Source organism: Epinephelus moara, chromosome 24, assembly GCF_006386435.1.
Source record: "Epinephelus moara isolate mb chromosome 24, YSFRI_EMoa_1.0, whole genome shotgun sequence".
In the NCBI taxonomy this organism is placed as follows: domain Eukaryota; kingdom Metazoa; phylum Chordata; class Actinopteri; order Perciformes; family Serranidae; genus Epinephelus; species Epinephelus moara.
This window is the reverse complement of record NC_065529.1, coordinates 23,982,788-23,999,116: the sequence shown is the minus strand read 5'-3', so window position 1 is coordinate 23,999,116 and position 16,329 is coordinate 23,982,788. Positions and strand designations below refer to the sequence as shown.

The 16,329-nt window shown below is 41.5% G+C and overlaps 3 protein-coding genes across 3 annotated transcripts; 1 reads left to right on the top strand and 2 right to left on the bottom strand.

Annotated features, from left to right (window-relative positions):
* Nucleotides 1–1,423: 1,423 nt before the first annotated feature.
* LOC126386277 (glutathione hydrolase 7-like) lies at nucleotides 1,424–6,626 on the bottom strand. Its single transcript, XM_050038512.1, has 15 exons — nucleotides 6,497–6,626; nucleotides 5,850–6,058; nucleotides 5,624–5,775; nucleotides 5,412–5,529; nucleotides 5,267–5,334; nucleotides 5,109–5,182; nucleotides 4,293–4,474; nucleotides 4,097–4,184; nucleotides 3,882–4,012; nucleotides 3,705–3,793; nucleotides 3,086–3,238; nucleotides 2,857–2,974; nucleotides 2,084–2,221; nucleotides 1,884–1,977; nucleotides 1,424–1,795 (listed from the first exon to the last, which is right to left on the bottom strand). The coding sequence occupies exons 1-15, from the start codon at nucleotides 6,624–6,626 to the stop codon at nucleotides 1,668–1,670; spliced, it is 1,872 nt and encodes a 623-aa protein (XP_049894469.1). The 3' UTR covers nucleotides 1,424–1,667.
* A 239-nt stretch (nucleotides 6,627–6,865) lies between these two features.
* On the bottom strand, nucleotides 6,866–10,143 carry tp53inp2 (tumor protein p53 inducible nuclear protein 2). The gene is made up of 4 exons (XM_050038059.1): nucleotides 9,988–10,143; nucleotides 8,969–9,170; nucleotides 7,909–8,011; nucleotides 6,866–7,510 (listed from the first exon to the last, which is right to left on the bottom strand). The coding sequence occupies exons 2-4, from the start codon at nucleotides 9,075–9,077 to the stop codon at nucleotides 7,264–7,266; spliced, it is 459 nt and encodes a 152-aa protein (XP_049894016.1). The 5' UTR covers nucleotides 9,078–9,170; nucleotides 9,988–10,143; the 3' UTR covers nucleotides 6,866–7,263.
* Nucleotides 10,144–13,298: 3,155 nt separating this feature from the next.
* On the top strand, nucleotides 13,299–15,986 carry snai1a (snail family zinc finger 1a). The gene is made up of 3 exons (XM_050039027.1): nucleotides 13,299–13,584; nucleotides 14,094–14,612; nucleotides 15,264–15,986. Exons 1-3 carry the CDS (start codon nucleotides 13,509–13,511, stop codon nucleotides 15,446–15,448), a joined length of 780 nt encoding a protein of 259 aa, XP_049894984.1. The 5' UTR covers nucleotides 13,299–13,508; the 3' UTR covers nucleotides 15,449–15,986.
* The last annotated feature ends 343 nt before the right edge of the window (nucleotides 15,987–16,329 follow it).

Sequence of the window (16,329 nt, the reverse complement as noted above, 5' to 3'; positions counted from 1 at the left end):
CTGTAGATTTGATAAGGAAAGGGAGGATATTGTTGACTTAAGTCTGTATCTTTTAACTCAGAGAGGCTGCAGATTTGTCATGCAGTAACTGCCCAATGCAGATGTGGATGTATTAAAGCCAGGTAACTTTGTTTTCATAAATGAATTAACAAATGTCAAGAGAGCACTGCAATGTATAAAGCCGAACAACCAATGCACATTTACAAAATATCCTTTATCGATATATGAGTAGACCTCTGACACATTTATTAATTAGTTTTTAGTTTGCTTTCCATATATTTTGAGCTCAGTCTTTATTTAGTAAGGTTTGCACTTAATTATTAGCTTAATGTAACGGCCACACTTTGTTACTTATTTTAAAAAGTGTATATTCAGTTCATTCTCTAAGGGAAATGCTCATAGCTTTAAACCATAGCTCTCAGTTAAGTCAGTTTAAGTTTGATTGCAATTTTTCTGCATCGTACTGAGAAAGTACAGAGACAATACATATATTTCTATTACTTGGACTGCTGTTGTCCCAAGTTTGCTTCACTCCATAAGTGTAGATTTTAGGGGGGACTCTGGGGACATGTCCCCCTTAATATTTAGAACATGTCCCAGTTAATAAAAATATTATAGTAACAAAGTATTTCACCAAAATTAATGACATTTACACCATACACTGATGAAGAAAAAGCACAAATTGGTGCATAAGAATGAAGTGTTTGATGCTCTAAAGTTTGTGGTAGAGGACCCTCAAACCCCCGGTTTCATATGTGCCCCCCTCCCCAATATTGAAACAAAATCTGTGCCCTTGTTTAGCTGACTCTTGTCTAGTTGCCCTCCCTTACACAGACTGCTCTGTCATTATTTGACACTATGATAAGCCCCAAAAAACTTCAGTGCAGCTTAATTTCTCAGAATAAAGTTAAATGAAAACAGAGTCTCAATTTTCTGCTTGTTGAGGCGTCATAGTCATCTTAAAAAAACATGGGATTTCACTACATATACATATATACATATATATATATATATACATATATATATATATATATATACANACATACATACATACATACATACATATATATATATATATATATATATATTTTGATGTTACACTTGTTAATTACTCACCAGTCGCTCCTAAGAAACCGTGTCAATGGCTCAACAGCAACTGTTGCTGTTGAGTAACAATTTGAGTGACGTGTTTGTCTGCATGCAGACTTAAAACACATGTGACATGTCCTTGCCTGAGACACAGTTGGTATGCATGTGTGACAGGATCTTGACTGCATGTCAGCTTTATGTAACCGCCATCATTTTCTTCAGCGTGCATAGTGGCCATGTGTTGTCAACCAGCATGAAAACCTTTGTTGTCCGTTATTTAAAAATCCATTACAGAATATCTGTTTGATGCTCAAGTATGATGACTTTATTTCATTAAAAAGTTCCAAGACAATCCCTATGAATAGAAATATTTGCCTTCTTTAGTAGAAAGTACTAGTTTGAGGACTGTTGGCTGGTGATCAACATTACATAAGAATATCAAACACCGGAGAACAGTAAATTGACATCATACAACAATACCATAACTTATTCTTTCATTTTATAATATGCTCTTGGAAGATATTCATGAAAAAACAAAGTTAATGAGAACAATAAAACTATAAGAGACTCTCTGTTAATTAAGGTGTTATGGGTGTAATGATGTCTGCGTTCCTCAAGACCCCCTGGACAACAGAGTTCGTCTTCTCTCTCTGAACTACGTGACCCTTTCCATGCACAGACTGCACATCCTCTTCTGTAATCTCAGCTGATGAGGAACAGTTTTAAAAGTGGGAAATTACTCAAATGACAAAATGACTAATCAGGTCAACTTCTGAATGCTGTTTCATACTTACAATCAACAAGAAGTCTGTTTGGCAGAAGTTGAAGTCCTTTAAGGGAAAGGCTGTCATTTTTGTCTTTATGGAAGGACAGTGCATTGATCAACATCTAAAGCACACAAAAAGAAACTACACTGAAAATGCTTTAGTATAAAATATCCTGACTTCCTCCACTGAACCAGAATCCAAACGTTTACAATGTGAAGAGATCAAACCTGGGTGATCACACTCAAACTCTGTTGTCCACCTGAGCTGCTCAGTGCCATGTAGATCCCACATCTATTCCATGCTGGCACCACTATTATGGGCAATAGAGATGATAGGGGCCTCTTTCCTGGATGCACTCTGTTCTTCTGTGGAACAAATAGCACACAGTGCAACACAATTCTCAGAAGGAAAAAAAAAAGTTTACACTGTTTCTGCAGACCACGGATAGGTTACATTGCATGTGGATACGTTAAAACTTTACGTTTCGTATACGTTCAGGTTTAGGTGCAAAAAAAAAACTTGGTTATAGTTATGAATTAATCATGGTTTGGCTTAAAATACCCAGTTTGGGTGCCCAGTCCCCGCTGAAAAAGCAGCAATGTCTTTGTGAAAAAAACAACTGCCTTTTGTGCCACTATCCCGGTGGGGAACAGCGACGTTTTGGTAAAAAACAATTGCTTTTTGTGGCACTATTCCTGCTGAAAAACAGCAAAGGGTCCCTAAATAATATCCTAAAAAGCTGCTGGAAATAGCAATGAATTGCTATAAAACAGATGGTTTTATTGCTGGTCTTGAGCAGTAGTCTGCTGTATACTATGTCACTTTAGAAAGGTTGATATGCTCTGTATGAAACATGCACATGTAACATATTTGTGGTTTGCAGAAATCTACATTACCAACATTTACATCTGGCAACTGGGCTGAAGAATGAGCCATATTTAAAAACAAGTACTTTGTAACTGACCGACTTTATTGGGTGAGATTTCTAATGTTAATGCACCTGGTTGGTTAAGAGTTGCCCTCGGGTTTTATTTGGCCAGGAGAAGTCATGGATGACGCTGTTGAGAATAACTCCTGACCGTGTTATGATTCTGCTCCCAAATGGCATGCTCAAGGAACTGCAAGATCATAAAGACAAGAGATAAGATAGAAGAATGTCAGTGTGACCAGTAGCACATTCCACAGATAGCATCCTCGTGGTGTGATCGCTCATCTCAGACTGTAGGTACCTCGCAACTGATACCATGAGGCCATCTGGTCCCATGACTGCCACCTGTCCGGTCTCCAGCTCCGTCTGTGGGGAGTGGACAGTGGAGTAGTACCCAGGTGGAGACATATGGGAGTAGCTGATCCTCTGGCGAAGGATTTCAGCTCGACTCTTGCTTTAGCAGAGCAGAGAGGGAATGAACAGGAAGTTGACTGAAATGCCTGATGTACTGATAAGAGTTTGCAGTCATTTATGTCACAAAGGAAGGGACACCTGAATATGATATAATAGAATGTATTACCTTTGGCTGAACTAGAGCTGAGACAAATAGTTGGTTGATCAAATAATTGATCAGAAAACTAATTTTGATAGTCAATTAATAATTTAAGTCATTTTTCAAGGAAAAAATGCCAACTATTCTCTGCCTCCAGAGTGAGAATTTGATGCTTTTCATGTACTATATATAATAGTGAAGTGAACATTGCTGGATTTGAGACTCTTTTGGGACTCAAGGTATAATGACAATTTTTTCTACTTTAACATTTCAGACAAAACAGTTCATCATTAAGCAAGAAAACAGTCTGATAAATCAATAATATTTGCCGGCTGAATTAAAATTGTGGTCCTTCAATGTGGTTTACCTCAGCATGTTGGAGAGCAGCTTGGTCACTGAAGAGTTATATTTAGGGTCACCCAAACCACTGGCCACATCCAAAGCTCCTTTCAGAGCCTTAAAAGGAAAAAAATAAATCATTCTTCTGTAGGAGACCAACCATTTTAGCAAGACCATGTGATATTTAAGCTTTGCAATCCAGCACCTCAGCAATCCAGTGGTGTGATTTATTTTCTGCGTTACTACTCTCATTGAGGTGGAGGCCTTCCAAAAGGTTGAGTGCTGATATCAACGCTGCACCGACGGATGGGGGAGGAGGGACCTGAATAATAAATTCTAAGACAAAAGGAACACAATACAGATGAAGGTATCAAGGACACATACACATTTACGCAGCCTATTGCTGAAGTAATTCTTTACCATTGTACAGGCCTTCTACTGGCTGCTCCACTTGCACACTGTAGTTTCTAATGTCCTCTCTGCTCAGGACCCCTCCATAAGCTAGGACCTTTTCATGTCAACACAGCAGAAGCTATTATAACACTGACACTTCAGTAATTTCAGATTATATAATTTTGCCCAAACCAGGCCTATTTGATGTGTGGGTGTCATTCACCTCATCCTCTATCTCTTGTGAGACCTTCCCATCGTAGAAGTTTGACAGACCAGCCTCGAGGACTTCAGCCAGACCGGACATCCTCAGAAATGAACCAGGGAGCAGAGCTTGGCCCCCTGGGAGGAAAATGTCCCTGAAACGTTGCGGCAGCTGCTCACCTTTTATCTTTGATATAGACTCAGCTGTAGAAGTAGACAAAAGAGTCACACCCTGGTATGTTCTCCTGAGGTGACATCATCATGTTATATTTTGAATAAGTGGTTAAAGGAATACGTCACCAATATGTCAATTACTCACCCCGTGTGAAAAAATTGTTTTTCTTGCATGCCTCCATGGTGAACGAGGAATCCAAAAAGAGAGGGGTTTGCATTTAACAGCAAAACTTTATCAAAAACACCTGTTTACAAATTCTCATGTAGCTTTTTCAGTGTAATCAATCTCACATTTATCCAGTCATACTTTCCAAACACATGCATTTTTTTGCTTAACACTTCTGCAGAACAGTGCAGGCGCACTTCTTCTCCATGCACGAGATGCATGTGTTTGAAAAGTAGTCCACTGAGCAAACGACATTTGGATTATACTGCACAAATTGTGTGAGAGTTTGCCTCCCTTTAATTCAGTTCATGAAGAATGCTCACCTTTGTTGGATTCTGAGTTTACTGTGGAGGCATGTGAGAAAAACAAAGCTTTCTTCCTGAATTCAACAAAACACAGGGTAAGTAAGTAAGTGAGCAATTGACCTACAAATAGTCATTTGCGGGGGTGAAGTATTCCTTCAAGTGGGACAATTTAAAGACAGACAGTTTGACTCACCAAGACTTAAAGACACATTAAAACCTTCCTTGGCAACAGCAGCAGCTCTGGTTACCACATCCTCCCATGACAGACTGCAGAGATTTTGTGGTAAGACATAATTGACTTAAGGGTAAGACTGAACCAAGATATGTTTCAGTTTAGTTAAACTCTTTTACCTCCCATACAGGCTGTGAGCACGGTGTAACCCTCGGAGCATACCTGGCACTCCCACTTGCAAACCTGCCTGAATGGATGAAGTAAAATTATGTTCACTGAATAATAAAATGATTAATGGTAGCCCCCTCCATGTCTTTACATTACCTTTAGTTCCGAAACATTTTGCAGCATCTCCTCTTTAAGTGTTTTGGGTGCAGTTCCCTGAAAATTAATCACCCTGGTTTCATTCTTACGGCTGTCATGTACCAGCATCACCCCACCTCTACAGAAAGACAATCAGGAAACATTACATTTGTGATCAGACATGTCTATGTGTATTTTACACTCAGCATATCAACAAGAGGTCAGTCACATACCCACCAACACCTGACACGTGTGGATGCACAACACCCAAACACAGGGCAGCAGTGACGGCTGCATCCACACTGGATCCACCATCAAGGAGGACTCTCTGGCCGAGTGCAGTGCAGCGCTCATGATCCGACACCACCACACCCTTTACTAACACCTGAGAAGTAACTGTAATGAGGATACATAATGCACTTGTGGTAAAACTTGCATATGTTATATGGCATGACATACCAATCTCTCCCCAAGATAAATATCCAGGATCAAAGAAATGGTCACTACAATGGTAAAGGAGACAGATAGGGCATAGACACACATGGGTGAGCCCTGACTGAAGCAGTCCTTGACTGTGTCTTCAAGCTCGGACAGGCTTTGGTCTAATAAATGTGGGCTACCAGAGGGCAGCTGGTTCAGAGGAACATCCTTTGGGTGATGGCTCAGGTCTGTGGTAAGAACAAGGAAACAAAATTTAAACCTTTTTTCCCAATGGAATGATGAACTATGATATATAGTCCCATTTAAAGCACTGGTTATCAGGATTTAATTATCTTATAAAGTTTTTTATCTGGTTCAGGATCAGCCAATCCAACGTTGCAATGTTGCTTTTAAAACCAGCACAAAATTAAGATGGATTAGCTGATCCTGGATCTATCCAAATCCTGACCGTTCTAATTCAGATTTCTTTTTTAAGAACATGGTTCAGGTTCTCAAACCCCAGAGATCCTGCCTGTTTTCTCCCTTGACATTTTATCCTGTGATTTACACAGTGGTGCAAATTAGCATCATGGCATGTGTGAATCAGTGGGAGAGAGATACAATGGCATCTTGTGTGATAAAACCTAAGATTATAAACCATTTATATTCTATTTGTGTCCTCTCACCGTGGTTTTTATTCAGGTCACAGGTGAAGTCGCTTGGTGATGAGTCATCAGCCAACTGAAGAGAACCAGCAAAACTATTGTAACCAGGTGGGAACTGCTTGTTAAGTTTTGTTCCAGGAGAAACATCCATTCTCACTGTGCTCACTCACAGGCTAAGTTAATTCAAGAACACAGTTCTTCACATGCTTCCTTATCGTAAAAGTCCACGAACTGCACCCCTCCCTTAACTGAGCATGTAATCAAACCCAGCAGGTGCAAATACCTCCAAACTAATGAGATCTCAGCATTTGCATGTGTCAGGTTGTGAGCAGTTCAATGTCATTTGGACATTATAATTTCACTAAAAAATAAAGCACAAGCTGCAAAGTCATAATTTTTTTTTTTATTGTCGTATAAAAAGGTTTTTAACCCAGTTACATACAGGTAAAAAAAATGCATGTTGATACACAAATTACAGCACTTTGTCTAAAATGTTTGAGGATACATTTTGCATAGGCTGCAGTCATCAACGTGTAAATCCACATGCACACAAACAAGAAAACATTTCATCTCATGAGGTGATCATCTTCATTCCTAATTCATATGTTCAGTTCATACAAGTTATAATGTAGCTGCCTGTTGTAGAGTTGTAGTGATGAGTTACATCAAGATTACATGTATAGATTAAATCTGCAAAAGACTAAAATGTGTGTGCATGTGTACATTAGAGTATGTGTTTATTAAGTGCGATGTGTGGTGTGTAAATATTTCCTGGTTCAATCACAGCCTCAGTGGCTGAGGTTACGATGTCCTGGCTGTTGGAGGTGGAAGGAGTGATGTTGGACTCCTTGGCGAACACGGTTCTGGCGTTGAATGGTGTTACGAGACATGCGGTGAGGGTCTGCCCAGGCCTTCGCCCTCTGGATGCAGGTTAACTGTGTCATTTCTGCCAGAGCTTTACGCTGAAAAACAGAGCCTGTAACAGCTCGACTGCTGCTGCTGCTGCTTTCACCTGTGGGCTCTGGATCCGACACACTGGAGAGAAACACAAGCAAGTATATGAATCTGACAACCTGAGTCAGTGTTTATCAAAATGAGCAATATGAAATTAAAAGGAACTGGAATAAAGTTGTGCATTATCTGCAGGGAAATGGACTCTGTTGATAGTTGGTATACAGTTTTCCCCCCTCAAATTTAATATGGTAATGATTTCTCCCTTTACATACATATATATATATATATATATTTCATGCCTTATTGACAGTGACAGAGAGATATGAAAGGGGAGTTACAAGGAAGGACCTGCAACAAAGGGCCCTGGGTCAGACTCATACCTGTGCCGCTGTGGGGAACATTCTCTACCGTCTACCCTATGAGCTACCAGGCCACCTCATGGTACTGATTACTTGAAAGGATTCCTCGTGCTCTCTTACCTGATGTTGGTTTCCATGTTTGCAACTTTGTCTCCATGAGGAACAGTGTTTGATGGCTGGTTGTCAGTCAGCTCTGCTCCCTGGCTCTCTGCTGAATCTGCCTCTGTGGAGACAGGATAAAGTTTGTCATATAATCAGGCAATAATCCAATATACAGTGAGTACATTGTCCTGCTGTGGACAAAAAAAAAAACACTCTTATGATATCAGGGTACACGGTTCTCTAGCTAAACAAATAACAGGTAAATTAAAGAGATTACATATGACATACACAGAATTTTAAAAAGTATATTTATAAGATTCTGTTCTTCATGTTTGTTTGATGGTTTGACTTCATCAACTTAAAGGCAGGTCTGCCAGTCTAAAATGACATCAGGTTTGGCATCACCATGTACACCAATATGATTACTTACTAGTATCAGTACCTGTACCCTTAAATTGATTCCAATACCAGTAGGGTCCTTCATGTGATACCTTTTTGTTTTTCTACTTCATTTGATACCAATGTGACCAGAGGCATTCAGTTGCGTAAAATGCCACCAACACTCCTCCCCATCTAAATATCACTATTACATTTTAAAAATGTTCAGATCATTAAAATATGTATTAAATAACTGTTCAAACAACTCCGTCCAATACACCACGCCTGACTCTACCACACCACACACTGTATGGGAAAGGTTGTAGCTACTGAGGTCGTGGGCTGATCACCTGTCCCATGAAATCAAAGAACGCTAATGGCGATTGGCTGTGAGCAAAACCATACAAATAGCAAAAAAAAATTCTCGATCTGGATATCACTTGGTACTACGTTACGTTACTACGAACAGATATCCAACCCTAATGATTATCATTATTACTTATAGCAATAAATCCTTATTATTGTGACTACTGCTCTGTCTCCACTCATCAACATGGACAGCAGTATCAGTTGAACGTTGCAAGGACAAAAACACCATAATGATCTACAAAATATGCCTTTTTAAGTTTGTCACACTGCATATTGCTGTACACATCTATTGTTATATCACAGATATTCCAAAACATGCTCCATGACTGACCTTGATGAGTCACAACTAACCACCCTTCCTCCACCGCCTCCCCAGACTTAACATCTTCAGGGGTCTCCTCCTCTCCCCCAAAAAGCAGACGGGTAATTGTTTGGAACATTACTGGTTTCTCTTTGTCTTCCTTTGAGGTGTTTGTCTTTGCTCTCGTTCCCTTCTTTGTTCGGCAGGAGGCTGAGGTGTTGTGAGTCTTTATCTGAAAGAGACAACAAAAATACTGCCTCAAAGAGTCATCACATGCTCACACAGCATCACCGCATCTTTGACTGTTTGGGACTGATGCCATGCCAAGAGACCCCTCCCTCATTATTATTTTTCAAAATTCAAGCAATCTGGGTCAGCTGACTGGGATGTCCAATGAAATGTCTTTTGATACACTGGTTTGAATAATGATGCCCACTCCCCTAGAAATGCATTGTTAGGGTCCATCTGTCTCCAAATAAATGGGGGAGGGGCTCCTTTTTATCAAGGATCTTGTCAGTGGGTGCAAAGCCTGAGTCTGCACCCTTCATTGGGCTGTCGTGTCTCCATGCTGAGCCAATGAACTTAACTAATAACTGCCAGTGAATTATTTTCTGCAGTGCACACTAACTGTAATGTTATTTATTGCTATTGCATTGTGTTTGTACTCGCTGTCATGCACTAAGGTAAACATCACAGACATAACGGGAGTGAAACACACTACTGCAGCCACAGAGATCGAGTCTGCAGAATTAAACATGTCTCACTCACTGAATTCAGTTTAAATGTATTTTAAACATTGTTTCGGGTATTTGGGTCATGCAGAGTCCTCAGTGGTTTGCAGTAATATGTGACCTTCCACGGCTGCAACCAAACTCAACAGAGATATTCAATGACAGCCTGCAGCCTCCATCAAATTCATTTAAGGGCTAATAATAATAAAACTAAATGTGTCTCTTCTGTCGACACCTATGTTATTGGTTGCCTTTGTATTGTCTGATGTACACAATCATACATTCCCTTAAATAAAAGTAGATGTGTGGTGTCCTTACCTGCGGTTAGTGTTTCTCAGTCTCTGTCGCAGACCATTGTTGAGTGTCGGTTTGTTAATATTCACAGGTACCTTTAATGTTTTGGTGTATGAGAGTCTGTAGCAGTACAACCAAACAGCACTGTTGTTCTGCATTTCAAATATTCAACCGATCACAGACGACACAGGACCCGCCCCCCAAGACCAAACCACCAATCAGAGACCGTTCACTGCGCCTGCGCATTGATTTGACTGTCTTAAACCTCAAACAGCGCTTCATCACAGCTAATCACTCAAATCCTTTGGGTCTCTACACATCTGTCCAGCTGTCCAAACTGCTGCATTTGTAAATATCTACAGCAGCGATATCCACATAAGAGTATACCTTAATATCTGTCTTTTTGACCTCATAAAACGGTCATAGCGATGACGGAAGTAGACACTGGGATGCCTTTTCTATGCATTGGAAGGTCCTCTCTACACATCTATGGGATGATTACTATGTACTGAAAATTTAAGTGGGTGGAAACAGTCTAATGACACGTGCATTAATCTATGGAGCACGTATATCTCCATTCAACCACTATTTATAAGTTTCTTATGGTGCTGTATCTACACCTTGAGAACTTAACATTGGTGACTCTTTGTCTCCCCCCAGAGGTTTGATCAGACTCAAAGGTGGAGAACAACTTCTTAACCTTCACTTGGTGCACTGAAACATTATATTAGGCCTACTGTGAGTGCAACTTTAACTCATGCACCTGTATAAGGTAAATATAAGTGATGCTCTGTGAAAGTGTCTCATAATGATCTCGGTAAAGAGCCACACGATGGCATGTCAATTCAAAAATCTAAATTCAGTATAACCCTGTTTTCATCTGACAGCAAATGTGGACAAATAAAGCATCAAAGCAAAAAGTCAGTGCGAAGACTTTTTGAACTTTGTATGCATTTTCACTTTTAAATTTGTGGGTAATGCAGAGAGAGTAGCCTTCGTGTCTTTGGGCTATAGAGCAAACTTCAGTACCTGGAGAAATCATTCAGACACAAAGGCAAGAAGATCTGGCATGACATTTAATAAAACTTCCCCTTTTGGTTGTAAAGCAATTGTGATTATCACTGAGCCACAGTGCAACCCCCATTGCACTAATCTAATGTGCAGAATAATAATTATTATTACTGGCAACCATTTTGATAATGAAGTAATAATTTCAGTCTTTTTTTAAGCGAGACAAAAAGCCAACTTTTGCCTGTTTAGCACCTCTTAAATGTGACAACTTGATGCGTTTCTTTGTCGTACATGATAATAAACTGCACTGCCATGGATTCTTGGACTCTTGGTTAGAAAAAACCTGCCATTTAGAGATGTCACCTTGTGCTCTGGGAAATTACACAGGACATTTCTAACTATTATCTGACATTTTGCTAACAAAACAGTTAATTAGGCAGATTAATTTGTAGTTAAAGTAATCATTAGTTGCAGCTACACTAATGGTAGGTTTCATTTTAGGACATTTTGATTTATCTTTTTTGATTTGTATTGTTTTACTGAAAATTAAAGGCTGTCAGTTTAATTTGGATTCCAACATTTTTGCTAAAGAAAGAACATTACCCTAAGGTCTGCCACCAGTCCGATGCTGTAAGTTGTACAAATGGCCACTGACCTGAAGCATCACTCAAAAAGTTGCATGAAGGATGACTTTTTTCCCATTATGCACACTGCTAAATCTATGATACAGCCTCCAGGATACCTAGAGAGCACAGTGGTTAGTATATATTCTATACTGTCATGTAATATTGTCGCTTCATCTGCTATAGTATCCTGTTTCTAATCATTCTATTGTTGCTGTAATATACTCAATCCTTCTAATCCTCTACAGACCTGAACGTCTTAATGAAGGTAAATGAAAATGGCCTATCGATTTTTACCACTGTTTGAAGAATTAGAGGAGAAGAAGGTCAATGTGACAGTTTAAATCTGTCATTTCACTTTTGATACCTCTTATTTAAAGTGGAACACCATCTAAACTGGGAATTCCAATATGTTATTTCCATGGCCGAGGAAATTTCGGTCTATATTTGTGAATATGAGCTACTCTCTCTCAAAGCTAGAAACCAGAAAAGTAAGTTTAAAACTTGTGATGTCATAGAGTGTAAAATCTGGAGCTCCTTCATAGACTCTTCCTCCTTGTTTTAATACACAAATGAGCTTTATTCTATTGTGGTGTTCTCAGTTCTGAAACAGAAAAGAGCATTTCTCTGGCTGCTCTCAGTGTCATTTAGAACATCTTTCACCATTCATTGTCTATGGTGCAGCTCCAGACTTTATACTCTATCACAAGTTTGACTTTTAGCACCCCAGCTTTTGGATTTGGGAGTGAGCTGTTCATGTTCACTTACATTTTTGGGTTATGTTAGACCATAGAAAGGTCATGTATGAAATGGAAACTGGGCGTAGTTCCCTTTTAAGATTAAGTGTATCAATGCTCTTGTTGATTGTGAACCTCTTCAATAGCGCCACCCAGTGTCCACTGGCATGAACTGGTGATATGTCTTTACTCCTTTTCCTCCACAAGATGGTGCAGTTACTCTGCTGAAGTTGTCATAAGACCGAGGCAGCATGTGTACCAAGGTGTAGCTTTATCAATAAAAAAAGTGTGGCGGGTCTGATGACACTTTGACGCCACCAAATCAACACAGTAATCATCTAACAACACGGGCCAGTCTGACAACAAGCCCATTGATCAAAACTGTTTCTTGCAGTCATCTTAACTTGATTGTGATACGATTTACAATTTAGTTAAAATGTTGTGCACATTCATGATGTTTTTATGTTCATACCCTGTTTCCTTCCAAATTCCCCAAATAATGGAAACACTGGTGGTGACTAAGTGTGTGAGAACAATGACCTCTGATCCACAGACATACAGACGAGGTGAGCTGGAGACTGTAGATGAATCATGTGTTTGACTAGGTTTGAATGTGACTGTGTTTTTGATAATGTTTTTCAGTAACAATAGAAACCGCAGGACGTGCTTACATTAGTATTCTCCAGGTATTTACACATCTGCTACAGTGCGTGATCATAATTGATGACACTGATTTACATATAGTAATTATATTAATTCGCCACTGTTCCTTCACCTTTTCTCGTCTGCAGGTCAAACACCAGTGTGATTCCTGTGTGTGTAAACGCTGCGAGGCTCGTGTTCTTGTTGTCGTAAAGTGTGTGAAGGCTTCATCCTGCGCACTGTGGAGCAGTGATACGGGAGGTGGGGAGGGCCCTCGGGGCGAGCACACCCCTACCGCCCGTGTCAGAGTATTTCAGCACAGAGGCAAGTATTTAGTCATTCTGCATGAAAGCTGCACACACACTTGTCTGCTCAAGTCCACTCTAACTTGTGGACCAATAGGGAGGTATTTCTCTGTTCCCTGCGGATCCGAGGACCACGATTTGATTTACTCTTTTTCCATTCTTGTGTAAACTGTGCGTCGTGACCACAGGATACTTTTACGCACAGTTATTCAACGCTCACAAGGACAATGCCTCGATCCTTCTTGGTCAAAAAGTACTTCGCGAAACAAAAGCCAAACTACAGTGAACTGGAATGTCAAAATGGTGAGTTGAGGATATTTCTAGTTGTTCTGTGAATTATTAAAGTGTTTACAGAAGTGCGCAAACTTACTAAAGCACCTGAATTCTCAAGTGCCTTGGCGACTTTTTAGTAAAATGTACATTTCGGGGAAAACACTGTGTTCTGTTTATGTGTCTGGTTCAACTACAAACCCGGCTACTCCCCGTTCATGTCGGGGCCCGTTAGATGCACTTTCCCCCCTTTCTGCGACCAGACAGAGCTCCATTCATGTTACAAGCCCTTGTGAATACGTGGGAGGAAACGGCCCATGAAACCTTCCCATGGCTCCAGCTTTATGCTCAGTAAATGCTGAAAAACATGACTTTATTGCTTTTATGAGTATTGACAGTATAAGTGTAGTTGGTAAACTTTATAAGACCAATTTTAAATTGTGAATTTGTTGTCTATTCTTTAATTCAAATACATATTGAACTTTTTCCGTGCTGTCTGATACTGACTGTGTGTTTGATTCATTCTCTCCCTTCTGTCTCAGACACTTCACTGGAGAGGTTTCCTCTTGCTGAGCTCTCATCAGGGGACAACACCTCCACTGCCACCTGCTTCACAACAGGCCTGGTGTGGGACCTGAGTGTCCTGCCTGCCCTCTACCTGCCCACCTCTCAAACAGAGCCCTCTGCCACCCCGGGTCCCCTGGACCTCAGCTCTCCATCCAGCCTCAGCAGCAGTGCCAGCAGTTGTGGAGAGGAGGATGAAGGCCGCACCTCAGACCCCCCCAGCCCCGAACCTGTACACACGTATGCCCCTCGCCAGCGGATGAAATGCACCGGCGTTATGCCCCATCTCAGTCCCCCTGAGGAGGAGGAGGAGAGGGAGGCCCCTGTCACAGCAGCCAGACCAGCGTTTCTCTGCAAACACTGCCCCAAAGAGTACACAAGCCTCGGGGCTCTGAAGATGCACATCCGCTCACACACCCTGCCCTGTGTGTGCACCACCTGTGGAAAGGCTTTCTCCAGGCCGTGGCTGCTGCGTGGCCATATTCGCACACACACAGGTGAGACCCGTGTTGACAGCATTACACATCCTTTCTCACCTGCTAAATTTCCATGTTATTGTTGATTCATGAGTGGAGAAATCTGCGTAGGTGTTGCTGTAAAATCTACATTTGAGTTGCTGTCAGTGTGAGTCACTCAGTCATCATTTGGGCTGTGAGGTGAGAGAGCAGGATATCCATGACAATCAGTTTGATGAGCTCAACACTTGAGCAGACATCATCACATGGGGAAGCCCTCTGTAGACCCTGCGCTCATCGATTCCTCATTGTGTTTAATGTCCCAGCAACAATGACTCGTCGGCTAATTATCTTATCACGGCTGCTGGGGAAGACAGCAGATTGGGGACACAGGAGAGACAAAGGGTTTAAAGAATGCCTGCAGGCTCTCTGCTATCACTGAGCACTTTGTACCTGCAGCAACTTGTTAGTGTGCTAATCTTATTTGGCTCTGATTGAATCAAGCTAATTCAGTCAGGCTCTGACCCCACCAGCCTACCGTGTGCTTCTTCATTATCTTCAGAATGTGTGTGTGTTTGTAAGGTGTTAATGGAGCCTTCTTGTGAACTCAGAGATGTTGTCACTGTAGGAGGACTGTTGTTAAGGAGTTCCAGTTAAGTCATATGACGTGTGTTTCCCCCTCTCTGTGTCCAGGTGAGCGCCCATTCTCCTGCCCCCACTGCAACAGGGCCTTCGCTGACCGCTCCAACCTGCGGGCTCATCTGCAGACCCACGCTGAGGTGAAGAAGTACCAGTGTGGCGTCTGCTCTCGCACCTTCAGCCGCATGTCGCTGCTGCAGAAACACAGCTCCTCCGGTTGCTGTTCCTCCACGGTGTGAGACACCTCAGAGAGAGAGACAGTGGGTACCCAGTCCGAGCTCAGGGCAGCAGAGGGGCTACACGCCCTGGAGAGGGGGTCTATACAAGCCCAGCTGGCCTGTTGATGACCTGTAAGGCCACAAAGAGCATGAAATGGCCTACTTTAAGAGACCTGGAGGGAATCAAGCCTCATTATGGATCTGACTTTACAAGCCGTTTAGCTTCTCTGCTCTGTGAAAAAAAAAACATCTGAGAAGCAGATTTTTTTTTTCTCCCAATCTAGATTGAGGCTGGACCAAATCTGAACTGAGCAACGCCGACACTCACTCGATATCAGCCCCTTTGTTGCTATTGTGCCCATTCCAAAGACCAAATATGTAGTGAACTCATTGGGGTAAGAGGTGTTCTTTCCTGTCTCTGTCCTGGTGCCGGCCAGCTCAGGATCATAGCCTACACACAGCTGCTGAGAGGTAGGGGTGCGTGGGTGGAATAAATCTCTCAGCGTGCCTCACAACACACACACACACACACACACACACACACACAGTCACACACACACAAAAGCAAATGCACACACAGCTGTCCCTGGTACTGTGGTGTAGATAGACGAGGTGCTAACAGGTGCTACAGCCATGACCTTCGCTGGCTGATAGCAGGTGACTTCCACTGCCCTTGGTTTGCTTAAGAAAAAAGAGGAAGCATGTCATTACAAAAGAATGGCATCAGTTAGTCTTTTTTCACCAGTGAGGATCAGTTTAAGCCTCTATTTTGTCTACATCCAAACCTTCCCTTTAATCTGATGATTGTCAAAGATAGGAAAAGCCATGCTGTCTGTTATTTTCCAAAGAAGCTTCACTTTGCAGGGCCACTGCAGCGTGGATGGACAATGCAAGCCATGCAC

Excerpts from the sequence above, each read along its gene's own strand:
- snai1a (XM_050039027.1), top strand. The coding sequence starts at position 13,509 with ATGCCTCGATCCTTCTTGGTCAAAAAGTACTTCGCGAAACAAAAGCCA. Across the intron at positions 13,585-14,093 it reads TGAACTGGAATGTCAAAATG|ACACTTCACTGGAGAGGTTT; the intron begins GTGAGTTGAGGA and ends CTTCTGTCTCAG. Across the intron at positions 14,613-15,263 it reads CCATATTCGCACACACACAG|GTGAGCGCCCATTCTCCTGC; the intron begins GTGAGACCCGTG and ends CTCTGTGTCCAG.
- LOC126386277 (XM_050038512.1), bottom strand. The coding sequence starts at position 6,626 with ATGGATGTTTCTCCTGGAACAAAACTTAACAAGCAGTTCCCACCTGGT. Across the intron at positions 2,975-3,085 it reads CTCATGGTATCAGTTGCGAG|TTCCTTGAGCATGCCATTTG; the intron begins GTACCTACAGTC and ends ATGATCTTGCAG. Across the intron at positions 2,222-2,856 it reads GGCAACTCTTAACCAACCAG|AAGAACAGAGTGCATCCAGG; the intron begins GTGCATTAACAT and ends TTTGTTCCACAG.
- tp53inp2 (XM_050038059.1), bottom strand. The coding sequence starts at position 9,077 with ATGTTCCAAACAATTACCCGTCTGCTTTTTGGGGGAGAGGAGGAGACC. Across the intron at positions 8,012-8,968 it reads GTTAGTTGTGACTCATCAAG|AGGCAGATTCAGCAGAGAGC; the intron begins GTCAGTCATGGA and ends CTGTCTCCACAG. Across the intron at positions 7,511-7,908 it reads AACATGGAAACCAACATCAG|TGTGTCGGATCCAGAGCCCA; the intron begins GTAAGAGAGCAC and ends GTTTCTCTCCAG.